The sequence below is a fragment of the Oncorhynchus mykiss genome, chromosome 21 (genome assembly GCF_013265735.2).
Source record: "Oncorhynchus mykiss isolate Arlee chromosome 21, USDA_OmykA_1.1, whole genome shotgun sequence".
Lineage (NCBI taxonomy): Eukaryota > Metazoa > Chordata > Actinopteri > Salmoniformes > Salmonidae > Oncorhynchus > Oncorhynchus mykiss.
The window spans coordinates 46,765,285-46,788,702 of NC_048585.1; the positions used below are offsets into that span (position 1 = coordinate 46,765,285).

General features: G+C 43.4%; 1 protein-coding gene across 16 annotated transcripts in view; it reads right to left on the reverse strand.

The window, feature by feature from the left end:
* LOC110500600 (adhesion G protein-coupled receptor L3) overlaps positions 1-23,418 on the reverse strand; it is a 313,269-nt gene that overhangs the window by 47,998 nt on the left and 241,853 nt on the right. For all 16 annotated transcript variants that reach the window (XM_021578039.2, XM_021578040.2, XM_021578038.2 and 13 more), the window contains 3 exons: positions 12,047-12,169; positions 9,583-9,788; positions 7,233-7,409 (listed from right to left, as the gene is read on the reverse strand). In XM_021578039.2, coding sequence (XP_021433714.2) covers positions 7,233-7,409; positions 9,583-9,788; positions 12,047-12,169 — 506 coding nt within the window. The remainder of the gene's footprint in view (positions 1-7,232; positions 7,410-9,582; positions 9,789-12,046; positions 12,170-23,418) is intronic.

The window sequence follows — 23,418 nt, forward strand, 5'->3', positions numbered from 1 at the left end:
GTAGGTGGAAGAAGAGGAGGAACAATGCGCGGCGTGGTAAGTGTCCATGTTTTTAATAAAATAACTGAACACTGAACAAAAATACAACAAACGAACAGTCCTGTACGGTGAATGGAAAAACACTGAACAGAAAATAATCACCCACAAAACACAGGTGGGAAAAGGCTACCTAAGTATGATACTCAATCAGAGACAACGAACAACACCTGCCTCTGATTGAGAACCATACCAGGCCAAACACATAAACGCAACATAGAAAAACGAACATAGACTACCCACCCCAACTCACGCCCTGACCAAACTAAAACAAAGACATAACAAAGGACCTAAGGTCAGAACGTGACAGTTGGCTTAGAGTTAGTTTTGATATTTCAACCTGCGTGTCCGTCTGGTGGGGATAGACAAACTCAACATGTGCATGATGGCATTGAGAGGCCGGTTAGGTCGTCATGTTTGCCGCACACCACTAGTATACAAAAGAGATGATTTTTTATTCTTCCATATAAACACAAAAAACATGGTAAATGTTGGGGGGTATTGTCAGTAAGTAGTTGCTTGAAAAAGTCCAAGATTTCAGGATCAAAAACAGGATATCGAAATAATGACATGTACTGTATCACCCCTTGAGGCCAAAATTGACCCGTTGGCACTTTTAGGGTTAAAAGAGATCATGTTGGATATTGACAGGAATGACGACCTGCTGGGACAAGTTGAAGCAATTCCCAACAGCCGTTGGAAACCTTAATTCAAACAACAACCATTTTTTATCTTTGTGTAACTTCCAGCTGGATAGAGGAGCTTATCAATAGACTTAAACAACCCTTTAAAATATTCGTTATTATTATCATACTATTTCTATGTTTGATGAGAGAGCAATTGGAGTTGACTGATTAGAGGAGATATCATACTGTACTTTGACAGACCGCTTAAGCAAACCCTCTCCTCCTCACTCGAAACTCCCTCGCAATCACTTCCCTTCCTGGAGACACAAAAGCGACATAATCTCTGACTAACACACAGCTGGTGATGGGCCATTTAGTTTCATTTGTTTACGCGCCCGACGGGTGTACTTCAGTGCGTCGGCAGGAACAGCTCATGTTGGTGCACAAAAGGCCTGAGAGGTGAGACAGACGAAAGTGACGGCACTTAATCCCTTCCCGATTGTTTGGATGACAGCTACCACATTCCCTGTCGTTTGCGTCGGCAGGAACAGCTCATGTTGGTGCACAAAAGGCCTGAGAGGTGAGACAGACGAAAGTGACGGCACTTAATCCCTTCCCGATTGTTTGGATGGCAGCTACCTCATTCCCTGTCGTTTGCGTCAGCAGGAACAGCTCATGTTGGTGCACAAAAGGCCTGAGAGGTGAGACAGACGAAAGTGACGTCACTTAATCCCTTCCCGATTGTTTTGGATGGCAGCTACCTCATTCCCTGTCGTTTGCGTCAGCAGGAACAGCTCATGTTGGTGCACAAAAGGCCTGAGAGGTGAGACAGACGAAAGTGACGTCACTTAATCCCTTCCCGATTGTTTTGGATGGCAGCTACCTCATTCCCTGTCGTTTGCGTCAGCAGGAACAGCTCATGTTGGTGCACAAAAGGCCTGAGAGGTGAGACAGACGAAAGTGACGTCACTTAATCCCTTCCCGATTGTTTTGGATGGCAGCTACCTCATTCCCTGTCGTTGACAGACACGGTGTGAGTATATGTGCCTTTGCCTATTGGGATATGATAATGAGTCAAACTGTCGATGGCCTTCAGGACTGTGTTGACTTTTTAAAGTTGACAATGCTTCAGTCAGTACAACACTTCAATTTGCATTTATTTTTTATTTCACCTTTATTAAACCAGGTAGGCTAGTTGAGAACAAGTTCTCATTTGAAACTGCAACCTGGCCAAGATAAAGTATAGCAATTCGACACATACAACAACACAGAGTTACACATAGAATAAACAAAACATAGTCAATAATACAGTAAAACAAAAGAAAACAAAAAGTCTATATACAGTGAGTGCAAATGAGGTAAGATAAGGGAGTTAAGGCAATAAATAGGCCATGGTGGCAAAGTAATTAGAAGAGGAATGTGAAAGTAGAGATACTGGGGTGCAAAGGAGCAGGATAAATAAATAAATACTGTATGGGGATGAGGTAGGTAGATAGATGGGCTGTTTACAGATGGGCTATGTACAGGCACAGTGATCTGTGAGCTGCTCTGACAGCTGGTGCTTAAAGCTAGTGAGGGAGATATGAGTCTCCAGCATCAGAGATTTTTGCAGTTTGTTCTAGTCATTGGCAGCAGAGAACTGGAAGGAAAGACGACCAAAGGACAAATTGATTTTGGGGGTGACCAGTGAGATATACCTGCTGGAGCGCGTGCTACGAGTGGGTGCTGCTATGGTGGCCAGTGAGCTGAGATAAGGCGGGGCTTTACCTAGCAGAGACTTGTAGATAACCTGTATCTAGTGCGTTTGGCTACGAGTATGAAGCGAGGGCCAACCAATGAGAGCGTACAGGTCGCAATGGTGGGTAGTGTATGGGGCTTTGGTGACAATACGGATGGCACTGAGATAGACTGCATCCAGTTTGTTGAGTAGAGTGTTGGAGGCTATTTTATAGATGACATCACCGAAGTCGAGAAACAGTAGAATGGTCAGTTTTACGAGGGCATGTTTGGCAGCATGAGTGAAGGATGCTTTGTTGCGATATAGGAAGCCAATTCTAGATTTAATTTTGGATTGGAGATGTTTAATGTGAGTCTGGGAGGAGAGTTTACAGTCTAACCAGACACCTAGGTATTTGTAGTTGTCCACGTATTATAAGTCAGAGTAGTGATGCTGGACGGGCGAGCAGGTGCGGGCAGTGATCGGTTGAATAGCATGCGTTTAGTTTTACTTGCGCTTAAGAGCAGTTGGAGGCACCGGAAGGAGAGTTGTATGGCATTGAAGCTCGTCTGGAGGTTAGTTAACACAGTGTCCAAAGAGGGGCCAGAAGTATACAGAATGGTGTCGTCTGCGTAGAGGTGTACCAGAGTCACCAGCAGCAAGAGCAACATCATTGATGTATACAGAGAAGAGAGTCGGCCCGAGGATTGAACCCTGTGGCACCCCCATAGAGACTGCCAGAGGTCCAGACAACAGGCCCTCCGATTTGACAAACTGAACTCTATCAGAGAAGTAGTTGGTAAACCAGGCAAGGCAATCATTTGAGAAACCAAGGCTGTCGAGTTTGCCAACAAGAATGTGGTGATTGACAGAGTCGAAAGCCTTGGCCAGGTCGATGAATACGGCTGCACAGTAATGTCTCTTATCGATGGCGGTTATGTCGTCGTTTAGGACCTTGAGCGTGGCTAAGGTGCACCGATGACCAGCTCTGAAACCAGATTGTATAGCGGAAAAGGTACGGTGGGATTCTAAACGGTGGGTATTCTGTTTGTTAACTTGGCTTTCGAAGACCTTAGAAAGACAGGGTAGGATAGATATAGGTCTGTAGCAGTTTGGGTCTTTGAAGAGGGGGATGACCGCGGCAGCTTTCCTTTCTTTGGGAATCTCAGACGATACGAAAGAGAGTTTGAACAGGCTAGTAATAGGGGTTGCAACAATTCTTGCAGATAATTTTTAGAAAGAGAGGGTCCAGATTGTCTAGCCTGGCTGATTTGTATGGGTCCAGATTTTGCATCAGCTATCTGGATTTGGGTAAAGGAGAAATAGTGGGGGCAATGGCGGGTTGCTGTGGAAGGTGCCGGGCAGTTGACCGGGGTAGGGGTAGCCAGGTGGAAAGCATGGCCAGCCGTAGAGAAATGCTTATTGGAATTCTCAATTATAGTGGATTTATCGGTGGTGACAGTGTTTCCCAGCCTCAGAGCAGTGGGCAACTGGGAGCAGGTGCTCTTATTCTCCATGGACTTTACAGTGTCCCAGAACTTTTTTGAGTTCGTACTACAGGATGTAAATTTCTGTTTGAAAAACCTAGCCTTAGCTTTCCTAACTGCCTGTGTATATTTGTTGATAACTTCCCTGAAAAGTTGCATATCACGGGGGCTATTCGATGTTAATGCAGAACGCCACAGGGTGTTTTTGTGCTGGTCAAGGGCAGACAGGTCTGGAGTGAACCAAGGACTAAATCTATTCCTAGTTCTACATTTTTTGAATGGGGCATGCTTATTTAAGATGGTGAGGAAGGCACTTTTAAAGAATAGCCAGGCATCATCTACTGACGGGATGAGGTCAATGTCATTATACCCCAGCCATGTCAATTAGAAAAGCCTGCTCGCAGAAGTGTTTTAGGGAGCGTTTGACAGTGATGAGGGGTGGTCGTTTGGTCGCAGACCCATTACGGATGCAGGCAATGAGGCAGTGATCGCTGAGATCTTGATTGAAAACAGCAGAGGTGTATTTGGAGGGCGAGTTAGTTAGGATGACATCTATGAGGGTGCCCATGTTTACGGATTTGGAGTTGTACCTGGTAGGTTCATTGATCATTTGTGTGAGATTGAGGGCATCAAGCTTGGATTGTAGGATGGCCGGGGTGTTAAGCATGTCCCAGTTTAGGTCACCTAGTAGCACGAGCTAAGAAGATAGATGGGGGGCAATCATTCACATATGGTATCGAGGGCACAGCTGGGGGCAGAGGGAGGTCTATAGCAAGCGGCAACAGTGAGAGACTTGTTTCTGGAAAGGTGAATTTTTAGAAGTAGAAGCTCAAATAATAAGTGCAAGTCCAAAGATAATCAAAAAAGTACATAACCATTTTCAATAGACAAAGATGGATCTTTTTTCACCTCCTTTGGCAGAGATCAAAGTTACATAATTAATTCCTCAGAGAGTCAGAGTCCGTGGATTCAAGATACACATATCTACAATACTGAGCTAGCGCAATAATCACCCATCTGCTTTAAGTTCAAAGGTAAAATACAAACATGAAAGTTAAGACTGGGCAGCGTGGTGCATTCAAGAACGAGATGAGGGCCGTTATTGATGAAAGGCACCACATTAGCTGTTCTATGTTGTCTTAATAGAATTAAGAAAAAGCTCACATCATTAAATAACCAAGTTCATGCTTCTAATACAGGTTATGTACACGCATTTGGTCGGCTTTCTAAAACGTCCATCCATTCTGGTTGAAAACGGGTTGTAGAGACATCACTTCAACCAACTACTACAGCCTTTTAACGATACCTCAACTTAGTAATATCTCTATCTAGGACTAAGTAATATCTACAATAATAAGCTGTTCATGAACTGAACGTATCAAACAACGTCTTATCATGAAAGCCCAAACACTTCCCGAACTTTAAAGTAGAGTAGTATTATTGTCATTTACAACTGGAACACCCTGTCTATCTGCCGGAATACAGCAAAACGAAAGATGACAGTGACAGCGGGCCTCTGCCCGCTCAAAGTGAAGATGGTAATTGCGGCATGCCAATCTGCAATCTCTCACTCAGAGGGTAATGTGTAATAACAATGCCTAGACAGAACAGCGATATGTTTAGTTACCATGGAGACAAAATATGGTCACTCCAATTTACGGCATTTTTGTGCTCTTTCTTCACCATTCATTCGTGCTTCCGGATTGGAATGCCTTGGCAGTGTGTCAATGGATGCCTGCGTTTCCTCAGAACCAAAATGTCTTTCGAGTAGAAAAATGCTGCAATTTTGGAATTGGGGTGTAACGACTTTCCACTTTCCCCCTGAATGAACACCAGCATCCTGGAGTTTCCAAAAGGTGAGTGAATCACATGACAAAGTGCTTCTTTCACTCCCATTTTGCCCTATTTTTCACCAGTTTTCTTTTATTCTGTTAAGGCCCCTAGATTATTCACAGCTTCCCTCTGCATTCATGGCCCGGTTTGACACCAAGGCTTGAGCACACTGGCTCCCCCAAGCCAAGCGGCTTAGTGACAAACAGTAACTCCTCCTCACTGGGGGTGACCCCCTTTGGACCAAAGGGGCTGGTTGGCTGGAGCGGGGTGGGAGCTGGGGTAGAGGGGAGGTCTGTGGTTACATGGCCTTGGGCAAACTGGGAGAGACATTATAGAGTCATCCTTCCCTGCTGATTAAGGTTCACTGCCTTGGGGGAGAGAGAGAAAGAGAACGTGCAAGAAAGATGGGAGAGAGAGAGTGAGAGGGAGGGAGTGAGACAGAGAAAGAGGGGAGAGAGAGTGAGAGGGCGGAGGGAGAGAGAGAGAGAAAGAGGGGAGAGAGAGCGCGAGAGAGAGGGAGAGAGCGAGAGGAGGGAGAAAGAGGGAGAGAGAAAAAAGAGGAGATCTCTCCTATTATATGTTTCCTCTCTTTATCCCTCCTCTCCCTCCTCGCTTTTCCTGTGTCTGTCAAACAGCTCTGTATTTCTCTTCACTTTCTGTTGTTTTCCCAGAAGACGAAAGCGGACAATGAAGCATCCAACAGTGCAAAGAAAGAACACACAGATCTTTTCTCCCAGGTAAAAGAGCACACACACACAACATATCAATTCATGCTTTTAAAATAAAATGCACCCTTTCGCTAAATCTCTTTCATATGAATCTTTGTATCAGACAGCAACAAATAAAAGTCAAGGTAAAACAAAAAAAATAGAGTTGCAATATATTTGCTTCAATGTAACGAAATAACATCAATTGAAAAGTAATCTTGGATTTAAGCATCGCAATGAGACACTTAAAAGCACAATAACAAACACCAGCAACCCCAAATATTTTAGGAGGCGCATAAATACAATCTTTATCGTTATTGGTCTATTATACACAGAAAATGTAAATGTGTTAATTTATGCTTTCCCAGTACCAGGCTCCAACACAACTTAAACAGATGCTGATTCTCCTTCAATTCATCAACACGCGACTATCGGAACGTTCGAAACTTTGAATCGTGCGTTCAGGTGTTCTAAATGCTTTCAAACATAGTATGTATCCAGACGACTGAACGACAGCCTCTTAGCTAGAACTCTTGAAGGTCCAAATGCATTTTCCTTTTTTTCCCTCCATTTTCCGGCCACTCTCTCCAACTATTTACACAAGGCAAGGGGACAATTAATACACACAACACTAAAGATGCTTTCGGCAAAAAAAAAAAAAAAAAAAATGCTCTTAGATTTCTATCTTAACTGCCATTTTGTAGAATGTGCTATGAAGGTTGCAAAACAGAGCTCTCCATCGTCTACTACTTGTGGAATGTGTATTGCTTCTACGGGATCTGAGCTGAAAGCAAACGGAATGAGGAGCCGGTGGAACAGGCCTTACCTTGACCTCCACGTGAGCCATGAGGACGGCAAAGTTAGTCAGGTGGGTACAAGAGCACGTGGTGTGAGTCCTGTTGGTGCCTAGCAACCGGCAATCCTGCGTCGACCAGTACCCCGTCATGGTCCTCTTGGAATAACTCCAGAAAGAACAGTTGGGGTTAAAGCTTTCCTTGGATTGCTGTGGGGGACAAACCACATAACAATTAGCCTATGGGCCCCTGCACAATGGAGCTAATGGGAGGAAAAACACACACATTGATTGCAGGTTGAGTCATGTTTCTTTTCTAAACGGCTCTGGCTGGGTTAAATGGAAACGCATGGGGCTAATTCCAGGTAAGCTCCCATAACCTCGACACAATGCCATAACTCCAGATCCGGACAAAATATTTCAGAAAAAAAAACCTTAATTCCCTTTTCCGGTGGCAGTGCAGGTTTAGTTTAATGGCGGCGGCGAGCAGCCTTTCATTGTGCTTTTCAACCTTTCACTTTAACCTTCACTGTGCGACAATAGACTGCCCCGCTGCTCTCTGCAAGGTGGCGGGCCTTAACGGCTAGCGTCGCCTGCCATCTCGCTGGCCCGTTTCAAAACAGTCACTTAAGAGCTTAATGCAGATAAAGTGCGAGAGGAGAGACGTGACAATGCATAGGAATGCCTCAAATAGTTTTCAACAGGTAAAGTTTCCTTGATGTGGGGAACCGCCATCTCTTGCAGCTAGATATTGCCGGGCCACTTCAACTGCACCTTAAAGGAATTGCCCACAGCAGAAGACAATCTGGCTGCTACTGACAATGCAATCAAAACTGTGACTGTGGAACATGGGGCTGCGTCCCAAACTGCACCATAAGCGGCTCTGGTCAAAAGTAGTGCACTGTATAGGGAATAGGATTCCATTTGTGACACATTCATAATCAGCAGATCCTCTCAGAGATAAACGTCCCACCTTATTGAGTTATCCTCCACACAGCCAATCAATGGCTAGTTGGATACAGTGCAGCACGGCCGTGGAATAACCAGGCCAGGTGACCTTCTGTCCCATTCACAACTTTAATTAATCCATTAAGTGCTGAGGCAAGGAAGTGAAACAATAACTAGAGGACGACCACAGTCCCCTGGGACCAGTAGTCCAACACCATCTGATCTAAAGGCTTTTCATTGTAGAGCAATGGAACAAATGATCCTGATCCTAGATCTGTTTATGGTGTATAGCCAAGTACTATGGTGGTGTTTGGTATGACAGTCAGTGGTGTAGTGGAGGGTAAACACAAGTAAACGCAGTATACCCACCTTTTGCGGAAGAACGCATTGAAAGTATAAGGAGCGTTACGTATAAGGAGCGCTACTTTATTCACTGCAACCAAGTTTAACCACCTAGTTTCTTTACCACTACATTACTGATGACAATTAACATAGTAGTTGCCAAGATGACACAAATAGATCTGAACCAGGCTATCCTTATCCTAGGATAATTCAGTTTTTGCCACGATTGGCATGACAATGACCATAGTAGTTGGCAAGACAGCAGAAACAGATCTGGAACCAGGCTATGAGAAGTACATCCTCCTATCCATTCATACTCTAGTGTACCTGCAGTTATATAACCATCCATACAGACTCAGTTCATCTTTTTTGAATAGTCTCTAGACGAATCTTAGAATACTCTTTAAAATAACCAACTTTTCAGAAGACAGAGCAAACAGCCGTTCAGAAAAAAAGGCATGTCCTCACTGACAGAAGTGCGGTGGAGGGAAGCACAAACGTACTTTATAGAAGAGCACTGTTTTATTGAGATTAGACCAGTGGGGCAAGAAAAACGTAGGGAAGCGGCGGCGGACTCCAGTTGGTCCCCATAATAACTGCATTGGCCCCAAGTGTTACACTCCCCCCCCCTCTCTCTCCCTGCTGAATAACAGCTTTGGGCGCCGTTGGGAGACAAACCGGGGCTGTTTCGATGGAGTCGTGCGAGGGGAAGATAATGCAGCCGGGGAGGAAGATAATGCAGTCGGGGAGGAAGATAATGCTCTGCCTTTGAGTAACCAGCCTTCAAGGATGAACAATAGAACCCTCATATTAGCTCAGCCTTCCAGGTTAGACTGTTCTGTTCTAAAAAATAATAGGGATAAAATGAATGAAAACAACGTTTTGCATCGTCAATATGTTATGCTAGATTGGGGTAAAACTTTAAAATGGGGGGCTATGGGGTGACTCCATTCATTTAAAAAGTCCAAAATGGATGTACCAATCCCAAATTGCCCCTTGAAGAAACTCAGTGAATTTCATGATAGTCCCAATGTGTGTGTGTGTGTGTGTGTGTGTGTGTGCGCGCGCGTGCGTGTGTGTGTACACGTTCTACCTGCAGGTGTTTCAAGGTAAATATGACCGGTTCAGACAGGTAGACTTTGTTGTTCTCTTTGTTGATGGCTGCGGTGATGACGGGAGAGTTGACAATGACAGAGTAGTTGGTGGCCATGGCTTCCCTGCCGAGCTTCATGCTGGCATTCTCTGTAGACAGATAGGCTCCGATGTGTTTGTACAGGACGAAGGCCATCCGGATCTCTCCTAGGAAAAATAACACATCATGGCTTAGTCTCAATTTCTTGAAAATCCATCCTCTGCTCATCTCCTCCCCTTTGTCTGTAGTGACAGGTGAAAATAATATGGCGGAAGCTCATCATTAGGCTGGCTTTCACCAGGTCAGTTCTTTCAGATCAGAGTGATGAAGGAAAGTAGAATGAAGGAAAGGCAATTGAGACTTGAGACAGAGCCACCACTGACGAATTGAAAGTGTGTGGTTAAAATGCTTTACCAAACAGTATAATGTTATTAACAGCGCAAATAAATGTTAAAGTAGCAGAGACATTAGCGCCAGAAAACCAAACAAAATCCAAAAGTGAAAAATTACTATCTGGTCAACATATGTTTCTGTCCATAAATTAAAAAGGTTTGTAAACCTAGACTAGGTGTGCCAAGGTTTTATATGCCTACGAGAAAACCACACACACATTGAAGAGCACAGAGTCAGCCGGAGTGCAGCTGGCCTTTGGAACCATTTTTGGGGCTAAGTGCCTGCTCCAGGGCATAACGGCGTTGGACCACCACAGCTCAATCTACAGATGTCAAACGTTACAGTTCCACAAAGTCTTGGAGCACACAATAACCTAACCTATTAAAATTCACAAGACTTAAAAATAAGGATGCATTCTGGGGTACGGTAAAAACTGCATTCATTCTTTTTAGATTCCCAAGGATTAGAGTTGAAACTATTTTGGACAAAATATAGGGAAAATTCTTCAAACACTTTCGCTGCTCCGAGCATGTTATCAAGAGCAACAACTGTGTCGAGGCTGGAAAAAAATACCTCTGTAGGTATGATAGGTCCATTTAATTCAACTTCAATGAAATGTCATTATTGCTTTATTGCACTGACAAAGGCAACAGATACTCCTCCTAGTTTCTTTCCCCACTCCCATCGCACTACCGTATCCCTCTCCCGGCGTCTTTCTTTGGACGGTGGATGTGAAAGCACACCCCTCCCTCAGCGACTTGGATCACTCTTGCGTGTTACCTCTCAAGGAACGGGAAATAAAAGCAAATGAAGATATAATAAAGCATCGGGCACCGCTGGACATTCATCGAGAGCCAAGAGCGGTGAGCACGTGCTAACAGCCTAACTCATTTGCATGAACAAGTAATCAAGTCCAAAAACGGGCGGCGGAGCTCCCGTAGGTAGCCCCGCATTGTGTATAATAGCCTCATTAAAGTTTGAAGCAGCTCTTGAACACAACTAATTCCGCAACCAGGGAGCCTCTTTTGTCCATTGAAGTCGAGTAAAAAAGGCGCTTTACTTAATCAGAGGTTGTATCAGGGGTGGCCAACCCTCCTCCTGGACAACTTCCCTTCTGCTAGGCTTTCTCTCCAGCTCTTATCTAGCACACCTCATTCTACTAATTAGCTGTTTTCCATGACCTTGATACTATGCAGAATCAACTGTGTTATAACAAGGTTGTAAGAAAACCCTGGTAGATCCAGTATCTCTTTCCTGGAAGAGGGTTGGTCACCTCTGCCTGAAACCAAGTGTAAGTCTAACATTTTGGCACACTTGGAATTATATTGATGTTATTCCAGGGAAACTATTAAATTACTGTGTAACGGGTCTGTAAGTACAAGTGGTACAACAACGTATCTGTCAACCAATTGAAAACGTAGCTTTTTTACAGAATAATTTGCCGCGTCGAACCTGCGTTTTGGTTTGAAGGCACCCTAACTCTGCACACACAAAAAAACATGTTACTGGTAAGCAACCCATGCTCTTAACAGCCTGTTCGAAGCAGGTGGTAAGCAAGTATAATTAGCTGCAGGGAAGTTATATTTCTCATTCGCACCAAGCCCTGCAAAGGGACACGTTTTAAACTCCCAAGCCCCTCCTCGTAACCGTCATCGCATTTCAAAGCAGCTTACACTTTTGTTCCTATTGAATTGACCTACTTTTTCAAAATATTAGCTAACGGTGAGCAAAAACAGGGTGCCACCTTTTTTGTTGTTTGAGACACGGTTTGCCCTTTTAAGATATTAGAGCCTTTCTCTCCTTTACATTTCTTATAATCTTATGGCATCAGAAAAAAAAAACTAACTATGCATGGAATTATCAATGGCAGACTTATCTCAGACAGGGATGTTCAGTCCAGAAGAGCTACTGGGTATGCAGGCACTAACTGATGGAATGGAACAAAAGCCTGCACAACTAATAGCTGTTCAGTACTGGAGTTGGAGAGCCCTGATATATATATTTTTTTTAATTAAAAGGCAAAGCCATTTACCGTTTCTCCCATGTTGTTTCAAGGTGCTTGATGACAGGGAGATGGAGTTACCATGGCCGCCACTTTGTGGGAATTTCAGGTCGGGCAGATTTCCTTCCGTACTCATCCGGGCCACCTCCAGCTCTGGACAGAAGCAAATGAGAAGAAAAAGGACCATTTCAAGAACATTATTATGAGGGGTGAAAGTGTCGACAGTGATGCAAGAGAATTCCATCTGGGATAACATTTGCAGTATATGAAAGGAAACCCATGCCCCTGTCGAAACGTGTTAGCATTGAACGATAGCTTTACATTGTAATACGAAACTCAGTTCTGCTCTGACTGTATGCATCACAGCACTGGAGTTTGTTTCAGATCAGAGACAAAGCAGACAAAGGGGTAACAACAAAGTTTAAGAAACACTTGATCAAAAGATGCTCCCTTCCCCAACATCAGCTATTATGCATTACTTGATGCATTTCACAAACTTCAAATGGATTTTCAAGGAGATACCTTGTCAGATTTTTTTCTCAGAAGCCTTTTACTCTGATATAATTGATTCCATTCATCAGTGGTTTCAGGGTGTGTTGAATGAAGTACATCATCCTCTGAATTCGGCAGGCTTTGAAGAGTAGAGTCCCACTGAAGCCTTCCGATCAACACTGGGCTATACACGTCTCACAACACTTTCTTCGTCGAGTTAGGAGTAACTGAGGGAGCCTGGTTGCATACTACCTTGATTCGTGTTGAAGTCCACTAACTTTTGCCAACTGAGAAAATTGGCCCTCACTTCAAGGAAGCTATCAATGTTGGGGGTGAGCTGAGAGGAAAGCGATGGGTAGATGAGATAGAGACAAATGGTGAAGACAGCCAGGTTTTGGAGAACTGGCACAACAGCTGTTGTATCTTAGGGGAGATCATCATTTGTGGTTTAAAGACTGCTGCATTGTACAGCAGAGGAAAATGAGGAGTCAATAGGAGATTGCCAGAAAAAATCAGTTTCTAAGAGATAGTGTACTTTTCATGTGCTTGAATTTAGTTTGAGAATACAGAACAAGACCCATCTTAAAAGAGTATGTTGTCTTTTAAATTCTTCATTTGAGCTTGTCTAGTGCAATGGAACTAATGGAATAGTCCCCAAAGTGCAAACCCTGCCCACCTGTCACTCCAGACAGGCCCAATCAAACATGATAAGTATTTTAAGGAAAACCAATACTATTTGAACACAGGCCTGGACAGTACTCTGTTAATTGGGAGAGATGGCATCAACGATTTCAAACTTCTTTCAACTTCTGGCTTCAAGGCCACCTCTCGAATGCTCGCACAAAACACCCACAGAGGGAAGGCAACATCTTATTGTGGCTACCCTTGAAAAAAAAAGTTGTTTTCATGCCATGCCATGCTCTCACTTTAAGAAAGAGAACCTTGGTATTAACATTCCGAGGCACCCTCGCAACTGCTACACAATGGTGCAAGGGATTCTTTTGGAGATGGCGAGATCTATTCCTATTCAACTGGAAAGCGACAATGGCCGATATGCGGAACAATCCCAGATCAGAGCTAACTGAGTCAGTTGCAATGTTTTTCATCCCGCTGGATGAGCCATGAAAAAAAAGGCTTAAGACTGGCTTTAGGCATCACACACACCCACAATAGGCGTTGATGTGTATGCCGGTTGAAATAAGACGGCAGAAATCTGTTCATAAGATCAGCGATGAGCGGGAGTGGTACACAGACACGCATGCAAAGAAACAAAAGGTGGAGAGGAGATTAACACATACAGTGCATTCGGAAAGTATTTCAACCCCTTGACTTTTTCCGCATTTTCCTCATCAATTCCCACACAATACCCCATAATGACAAAACAGATGAGTTATTTTCTTACATTCTTGCAATTTTCTAAAATAAAATAACAATACCATATTTACATAAGTATTCAGACACTTTGCTATGAGACTCGAAATTGAGCTCCGGTGCATCCTGTTTCCATTGATTGTCCCTGTGATGTTTCTACAACTTGATTGGAGTCCACCTGTGGTAAATTCAATTTATTGGGCATGATTTGGAAAGGCACACACCTGTTGAGACACAGATCTGGGGAAGGGTTCCAAAACAATTATTGCAGCATTGAAGGTAACCAAGAACACAGTGGCCTCCATCATTCTTATATGGAAGGAGTTCGGAACCACCAGGGCACTTCCTAGAGCTGGCCACATGGCTAAACTGAGCCATCGTGGGAAGAGGGCTTTGGTCAGGGAGGTGACCAAGAACCAGATGGTCACTCTGACAGAGCTCCAGAGTTCCTCTGTGGAGATGGGAGAACCTTCCAGAAGGACAACCATCACTTCAGCAATCCACCAATCAGGCCTTTATAGTGGAGTGGCCAGACGGAAGCCACACCTCAGTAAATGGCACATGACAGCCCGCTTGGAGTTGCCAAAAGGCACTTAAAGGACTCTCAGCCCATGAGAAACAAGATTCCCTGGTCTAATGAAACCAAGATTGAACTCTTATCAGTGGCAGGGACTGGAAGACTAGTCAGGATCGAGGGAAAGATAAACATAGCAAAGTACATAGAGATTCTTGATGAAAAGCTCTCAGGAGCAGGTTAGGACCTCAGACAGGCGAAGGTTAATCTTCCAACAGGACAAGGACCCTAAGCATATAGCCAAGACAACGCAGGAGTGGCTTCAGGATAAGTCTCAATATTCTTGAGTGGCCCAGCAAGAGACTGGACTTGAACCCGTTCGAACATCTCTGGAGAGACCTGAAAATACCTGTGCAGCGATGCTCCCCATCCATCCTGACAGAGCTTGAGAGGATCTGCAGAGAAGAACGGGAGATACTCCCCAAATACAGGTGTGCCAAGCTTGTAGTGTCCTACCCAAGAAGACGTGAGGCTGTAATCGCTGCTAAAGGTGCTTCAACAAAGTACTACGTAAAAGGTCTGAATACCTATGTAAATGTCCTATTTCAGTCTTTTAGTTTTTTAACATTTTTTTTTTGCTTTGTCATTATGGGGTATTGTGTGTAGATTGATGAGGAAACAAATGATTTAATACATTTTATAATAAGGCTGTAACGTAACAAAATGTGGAAAAAGTCAAGGGGTCTGAATACTTTCCGAAAGTACTGTATACACACGCACGAGCATATGCTGGCATGCATATTTAGGATCTTAATTTGAGCCAGTTTGCAACAGCAGAAAAATAATCCTGCAGCACAGAAAATTATGTGGATTATAAGGAATTTATAATTTTGTAGGGGTTGATACATTTTTCATAATGGAAAATCAAGTATGAAATTTCAAAGTGAAAATGACTTTTTATCCTCAGATACACTACAACTTGTATATTTTGTGCATTGTAGGAACGTTTTCCTGCAACAGAGTGATCAAATCTGTACCTTATGAAATGATCTTATTTCAATGCCTCATTTTCCGATGCCGCAGTCTTTGAACCACAAATGATGATCTCCCCTCAGACACAACAGCTGTTGTGCCGGCACTCCAAAACGTGGCTGTGTTCACCATTCATCTCAATCTCGTCTACCCATCGCTTTCCTCTTAGCTCACACCCAAAAATGATCACTTCCTTAAAGCGAGGGCCAATCTCAGAGGGCAAAATTGTTCGTCAGCTTCAACCATTCTTTAACCGCACAAAGCGAGAAAATGTACATCAAGGCTCCCCCTGTTACACCTGAACTACTCCTCACTCAATAAAGAAAGTTATCCAGCAACAGGGTGATCAAATGAAGATAATACATCTGTAGGTACACACACACACACACAGACTAACTAATGTTATTAGGATATTGTTTAGTGAAGAGTCCATACACTCAGTCAGTTTATTAGGCACACCACCCCTTTCAAGAAAACGGTTCACTCCTACAGACAGTGAGTCACGTGGCCATGGCTTGCTAAATAAAGCAGGCAGACAGGCATCAAGACCTTCAGTTACTGTTCGATTGAACGTTAGAATGGGCAACATGAGTGACCTAAGCTACTTTAAGCGTGGTATCATCTGTGCTAGGAGCGCCGGTTCCAGTATCTCAGAAACATCTGGCATCCTGGGGTTTTCACGCACGACAGTGTCTAGGGTTTACTGAAAACATTCAGTCAGCGGCAGTCTTGTGGGCAAAAACAGCTCTTCGAGAAAAGGTCGAAGGAGAATGGCAAGAATCGTGAAAGCTAACAGGCAGACCACATACAGAAAAATAATGGTGCAGTACAACAGAGGTGTGCAGAACGACATCTCGGAATGCACAACTTGTCGGTCCTTGTCTGGATAGGCTATTGCAGCAGACGACCACACCGGGTTCCACTCCTATCAGCTAAAAACAAGAAAAAGTGACTCCAGTGGGTACATGATCACCACACTGGACAATTGAGGTGCAAAAAAACATTGCCTGGTCCAACGAATCCCAGTTCCTGTGGCATCATGCTGATGGCAGAGTCAGGATTTGATAAAGCAGCATGAGTCCATGGTCCCATCCTGCCGGTTGTCAACGGTACAAGCTGGTGGCAGTGGTGTAATGGTGTGGGGAATGTTTTCCTGGCACACGTTAGGGCCCTTGAAACCAATTGAGCAACGTGTCCATGCCCAAAATAATTCCGGCAGTTCTGGAGGCAAAAGAGGGTCTTACCCGGTACACCTAATAAACTGGCCATGTATTTCTGGCAACAAGAGCATGAAAACAGGAATAATATATCCTGGGTAAGCTTTTGTAGTGCTTGTGAGTACTGCACGTAAAAATGTAAATGTTTCACAAACAAAGACTACAGGTGCATTCTTTATTCAGCCATTGCCTAGGAGAGAGCAATCATCGGAGCAGTGGACATGAGAGCACCAGCTGTTCTGGACAACTATATGGTCCTGCTCTTTGTAGCCAAATGTAAGTAAGTCCTTTAAACAGGTTAACATTAAGAAGGTCGCAGGGCCAGACGGATTACCAGGATGCGTACTCGGTGCATGCGCTGACCAACTAGAAAGTGTATTCAATCTCCCTCTTCACTCTCCCTAACCCAGGCTGTAACACCAACATGTTTCAAGCAGACCCCCATAATCCCTGTGCCCAAGAACGCCAAGGTAACCTGTCTAAATGACTATCGCCCTGTAGAACATCTGTAGCCAAAGAATCCTTTGAAAGGCTGGTAATGGCTCACATCATCAGCATAATTTCAGACACTGTGGACACACACTAATTTGCATACCTCCCCAACAGATCCGCAGATGATGCAATCTCTATTGCACTCCAGACTGCCCTTTCCTACCTGGACAAAATAAAAGTCTACTGTATGTGAGAATACTGTTCATTGACTACAGCTGGGCGTTCAATACCATAATGCCCTCAAAGCTCATCACTAAAGACTGAACACTCTGCAACTAGATAAGGGACTTCCAGACATGGCGACATGGGTAAGCAACAAATCTGCCAAGGTGACCCTCAACATGGGAGCCCCTCAGGGCTGCATGCTTAGTCCCCTCCTTTTCTACCTGTTCTCCCTCGACTGTGCATGACTCCAACATCATCATCATCATCATCATCATCAAGTTTGCTGACGACACAATGGTGGTAGAACTGATCACCAACAATGATGAGAGAGTGGTCGTCAGAAACTTGGCAGCGTAGTGCAAGGACAACAACCTCTCCCTTAACGTCAGCAAGACAAAGGAGCTGATTGTGGACTACAGGAAAGGAAGGGCCGAGCACATCCAGAGCTTAAAAGTTCCTCAGACCCTTAGTGATGTGGACCCCAGCATGGTACAAACACACCAAGACAGTCGTGAAAAGGGCATGACAATGCCTCTTCCCCTTCAGGAGGCTAGAAAGATTTGGCATGGGACCTCAGATCCTAAAAAAGTTACAAAGCTACACCATTGAGAGCATCTTGACTGGCTGCATCACTGCTTGGTATGGCAACTGCTTGGCATCTGACCATAAGGCGCTACAGAGGGTAGGCCCAGTACATCACTGGGGCCGAGCTCTCTACACCTAGGACGTCTATACGAGGCGGTGTCAGAGGAAGGCCCTATAAACTGTCAAAGACTCCAGCCACACAAGTCATAGACTGGCAAGCGGTGCAGCACAGCAAAGGCTCCTGAACAGCTACTACTCCAAACCATAAGACTACTGAACATTTAACCAAATGGCTACTTGGACCACATGCATTGACCCCCTTTTGTTTGTCGCACTGGCTCTATGCGCACTCACTGGACTCTACATACGACAGGGGTGGCAGGTAGCCTAGTGGTTAGAACGTTGGACTTGTAACCGAAAGGTTGCAAGATCGAATCCCAGAGCTGACCAGGTAAAAATCTGTTGTTCTGCCCCTGAACAAGACAGTTAACCCACTGTTCCTAGGCCGTCATTGAAAATAAGAATTTGTTCTTAACTGACTTGCCTAGTTAAATAAAGGTAAAATAAACACACACAGACACTTTCTTCTATTCTTGTTCTGAGAAATGAAGGCTGCCAAGAAACTGAAGATCTCATACAATGCTGTGTACTACTACTTTCACAGAACAGCGCAAACTGGCTCTAACCAGAATAGAAAGAGGAGTGGGAGGCCCCAGTGCACAATTGAGACAGAGGACAAGTACATTAGTGTCTAGTTTGAAATACAGACCCCTCAACTGGCAGCTTCATTAAATAGTACCCGCAAAACAACAGTCTCAACTAGAAGAGGGGATTCCGGGATGCTGGCCTTCTAGGCAGAGTTTAAAAAAAAAGCCATCTCTCAGACTGGCCAATAAAAAGAGCACAGACACAGACAGAGGAAGATTGGAAAAAAGGGAAAAAAGTACAGGGTAAATGAGATGCAATACCCTGTGGACGGCACTTAATTGCCTCCTACAACAGGACAATGACCCAAAGCACAGCTCTTAAACTATGCAACTATTGAGGGAAGAAGCAGTCAGCTCTATAATGGAGTGGCCAGCACTCTCACCGGATCCCAACCCTATTGAGCTGTTGTGGGAGCAGCTTGACCGTATCGTACGTAAGAATTGCCCATCGAGCCAATCCAACTTGTGGTGCACCAGGAAGCATGGGGTGAAATCTCTTCAGATTACCTCAACAAATTGACAACTAGAACGCCAAAGGTCTGCGAGGCTGTAATTGCTGCAAATTGAGGATTCTTTGATGAAAGCAAAGTTTGAAGGACACAATTATTATTTCAATTAAAAATCATTATATATAACCTTGTCAACATCTTGACTATATTTCCAATTAATTATGCAACTCCTTTCATGTATGTTTTCATGGAAAACAAGGACATTTCTAAGTGACACCAAACGTTTGAACCGTAGTGTGTGTGTGTGTGTGTGTGTGTGTGTATGTGTATACAGTTGAAGTCGGAAGTTTACATACTTAGGTTGGAGTCATTAAAACTCATTTTTCAACCACTCCACAAATTTCTTGTTAACAAACTATAGTTTTGGCAAGTCGGTTAGGACATCTACTTTGTGCATGACACAAGTAATTATTTCACAATTGTTTACAGACAGATTATTTCACTTATAAGTCACTGTATCACAATTCCAGTGGGTCAGAATTTTACATGCACTCAGTGCCTTTAAACAGCTTGGAAAATTCCAGAAAATTATGTAATGTATTAATTGACATAATTTGAGTCAATTGGAGGTGTACATGTGGATGTATTTCAAGGCCTACCTTCAAACTCAGTGCCTCTTTGCTTGACATCATGGGAAAATAAGCCAAGACCTCAGAAAATAAATTGTAGACCTCCACAAGTCTGGTTCATCCTTGGGAGCACTTTCCAAATGCCTGAAGGTACCATGTTCATCTGTACAAACAATAGTACGCTAGTATAAATACCATGGGACCAGGCAGCCGTCATACCGCTCAGGATGGAGACGCGTTCTGTCTCCTAGAGATGAACGCACTTTGGCGCGTAAAGTGAAAATCAATCCCAGAACAACAGCAAAGGACCTTGTGAAGAAAGAAGTCACTGCTCCAGAACCGCCATAAAAAAAAGCCAGACTACGGTTTGCAACTGCACATGGGGACAAAGATCGTACCTTTTGGAGAAATGTCTTCTGGTCTGATGAAACAAAATAAGAACTGTTTGGCCACAATGACCATCGTTATGTTTGGAGGAAAAAGCGGGAGGCTTGCAAGCCGAACCGTGAAGCACGGGGGTGGCAACATGTTAAGGGATTTTTTTTATCAATAATGACTACTTATGTATACATTTCAATCAGGACTGACTAATCAGAATACTATTATGTTACTGTATAGATGTATGAATTTTCTTTTAATCCTAGTACTAAATATAATGTGTGTAAATATAATAAAAAATTAGAACAATGACTGTCTGTTCCTTGGTAGAAATGAATGAACATATCGTCAGACTGGCTAGAATGCTTATCTACACAGGAAGACCTTGGCTCAGTCATAAATTATATTAAATTGGTGTGGGACGATGTGGGAAGGCTTGCGATATTGCCTTTGTACCAGGTTGAAGAAGAGACGGGACAGTTCAAAAACTCATGACGTCATTTTCAGTTTATAACCTGTGGTAAACTGTATCATGTTCGGTACTCTCGAGAATAAACGCTGCTGATTGATTTTGAGACTGGTCTCTGTCCATTTTATGCAAATAAGAGTCTTACAAGTTCTTAGAAGTGGACAGAGTGTTTAATTTAATTTGGTATTAAAACATGTAGGAATTTAATTCATGTAACACAACATCATGTTGTGCGGGTGGTTAGCTGCAGGATGGACTGGTGCACTTCACAAAATAGATGGCATCATGAGGCGGGAAAATTGTGTGGATATTTTGAAGCAACATCTCAAGACATCAGTCAGGAAGTTAAAGCTTCGTCGCAAATGGGTCTTCCAAATGGACAATTACCCCAAGCATACTTTCAAAGTTGTGGCAAAATGGCTTAAGTAAAACAAAGTCAAGGTATTGGAGTGGCCATTACAAAGCCCTGACCTCAATCCCATAGACAATTTGTTCGCAGAAATGGAAAAGCGTGTGAGAGCAAGGAGGCCTACAAACCTGACTCAGTTACACCAGCTCTGTCAGAAGGAATGGGCCAAAATTCACCCAAATTATTGTGGGAAGCTAGTGGAAGGCTCCACAAAATGTTTGACCCAAGTTAGGCAATGCTCCCAAATACTAACTGAGTGTAGGTAAAAAAATGCTGAAATAAATCACTCCCTCTGCCATTATTCTGACATTTCACATTCTTAAAATAAAGTGATGATCCTAACTGACCTAAGACAGGGAGGGAATCTTTACTAGGATTAAATGTCTGGAATTTTGAAAAACTGAGTTTAAATGTATTTGGCTAAGGTGTATGTAAACTTCCGACTTCAACTGTATATATACACACTCATACACACATGCAAATTGATGCCAGACACACTCACACCGCTACTACTCTTGTTAATTATCTATCCTGATTGCCTAGTCACTTTTACCCCTACCTACATGTACATATTACCTCACCTACCTCGTACCTCTGCACATTGCCTCGGTACCGGTACTCCTTGCATATAGCATCATTATTGTTAATATTTCCTTTTTTTATTGAGCAAATGTAAATATGCATTGTTGAGAAAGGGCTTGTAAGTAAGCATTTTAAGGTAAAGTCTACACCTGCTGTATTCGGCGCATGTAACAAATACAATTTGATTTGACATGGTTATTTTGTGGTGTCTAAATACTTATGTATGTACATGACGGTGTGGGCACTTGGGACCGCGGGGGACAAACAAACCTCATTGGCTGGCAAACTCAACAGAGCAAACTGAAAGTGAAGGCCTAGTAAACATGTCACTGTGCACGATTAACCAGACTACCTCCATGAAGGAAAAAAAAACACTGGTAGTTCGCCATGAGGGGATTGTTTAGTTTCCTTCCAAACAGGGCTAGGATCCCTTAATACCCAGATAAATTGAGTACCATAGACAATAAATTCCCATTTTATTTATTCCCCAACGTAGGCTGCTTCATTCGACTTGTCAGACCTACATGTTAAGGTTGCCATGGCAGCTGGAGCCTAAAGAAATCCCCTTTATGCTAAGGGCGCTATATAATAACATTATCTTTCCCTAATGCTCGATACACGCTGGTCGTTTCTTCCGCTCACAAACACGTTTCATTCACTCGCCTCCTTCCCCTCGTCTTTCCCTCTTCCTTACAACTGTGTTCAACAACCGTTTGAAATGTAAACTGTTGATTTGTTAAGTCCACAATTCAACAACAGTTGTTCAAAGCCTCACTGTATCTTCCCGTTTCATCCCGCAGGGGCATAGGCCAGAACATTGATATGTTTTAAGCATTTAATTTCTGTGTACATGGACGTTTTCTGCAAAAACTGACAGCTAAGGGCAATCAGGGGAGAGTGTCAACAAATCCACTATCACCCCACTGCTTTTAATATATATATATCAATACATATCCCCAGAAGACCCTCAGGCCTTGACCATTGATTCATTATGCACAGAACTGGGGCTTAAATCAAGTTACGGTATTCATATGGATATAAAGACAGTGATTTAAGATAATTAGGTCAATTTATAGGTGACCACCGACGGAAAGGTCTCCCATTCCTAACCGGGCTGAACTTGATCTCCATGTTTACTGGTTGACCTTTGACCTCTCATTTGGAATCTTCAAGAGCCCATTGGTGAATATTAGAGCACACAGGATCAATAGCCAGAAGGTTCTCTGTGTAATCTGAACTATGGATGTGTCACAAATTGCATCCTATTCCAAATATAGTGCAATAAAAATGACCAGGGCCCATAGGGTTCTGGTCCAAACATGATGCATCATACCATTTTGGTAATCTAAATAGCTATGCAATGTAGACTGAACAAAAATATAAATGTAACATGTAAAGTGTTGGTCCCATGTTTCATGAGCTGAAATAAAAGATCCCAGAAATGTTCCATATGCAGAAAAAGCTTATTTCTCTCAAATGTTGTACACAAATTTGTTTACATCACTTAGTGAGTATTTATCCTCTGCCAAGATAATCCATCCACTTGACAGGTGTGGCATATAAATAAGATGATTAAACAACATGATTATTACACACGTGCACTTTGTGCTGGGCCACTTAAAAGTGCAGTTTTGTCACAACACAATGCCACAGATGTTTCAAGTTTTGTGGGAGCATGCAATTGGTATCCTGACTGCAGGAATGCCTACCAGAACTGTTACCAGGAAATGTAATGTTCATTTCTCTACAATAAGCCGCCTCCTAAAGTTATTTTTGAGAATTTGGCAGTATGTCCAACTGACCTCACAGCCGCAAACCACATGTAACCAAGCCAGCCCAATACCTCCACATCCGGCTTCTTTACCTACGGGATCCTCTGAGACCAGCCACCTGGACAGCTGATGAAATGGA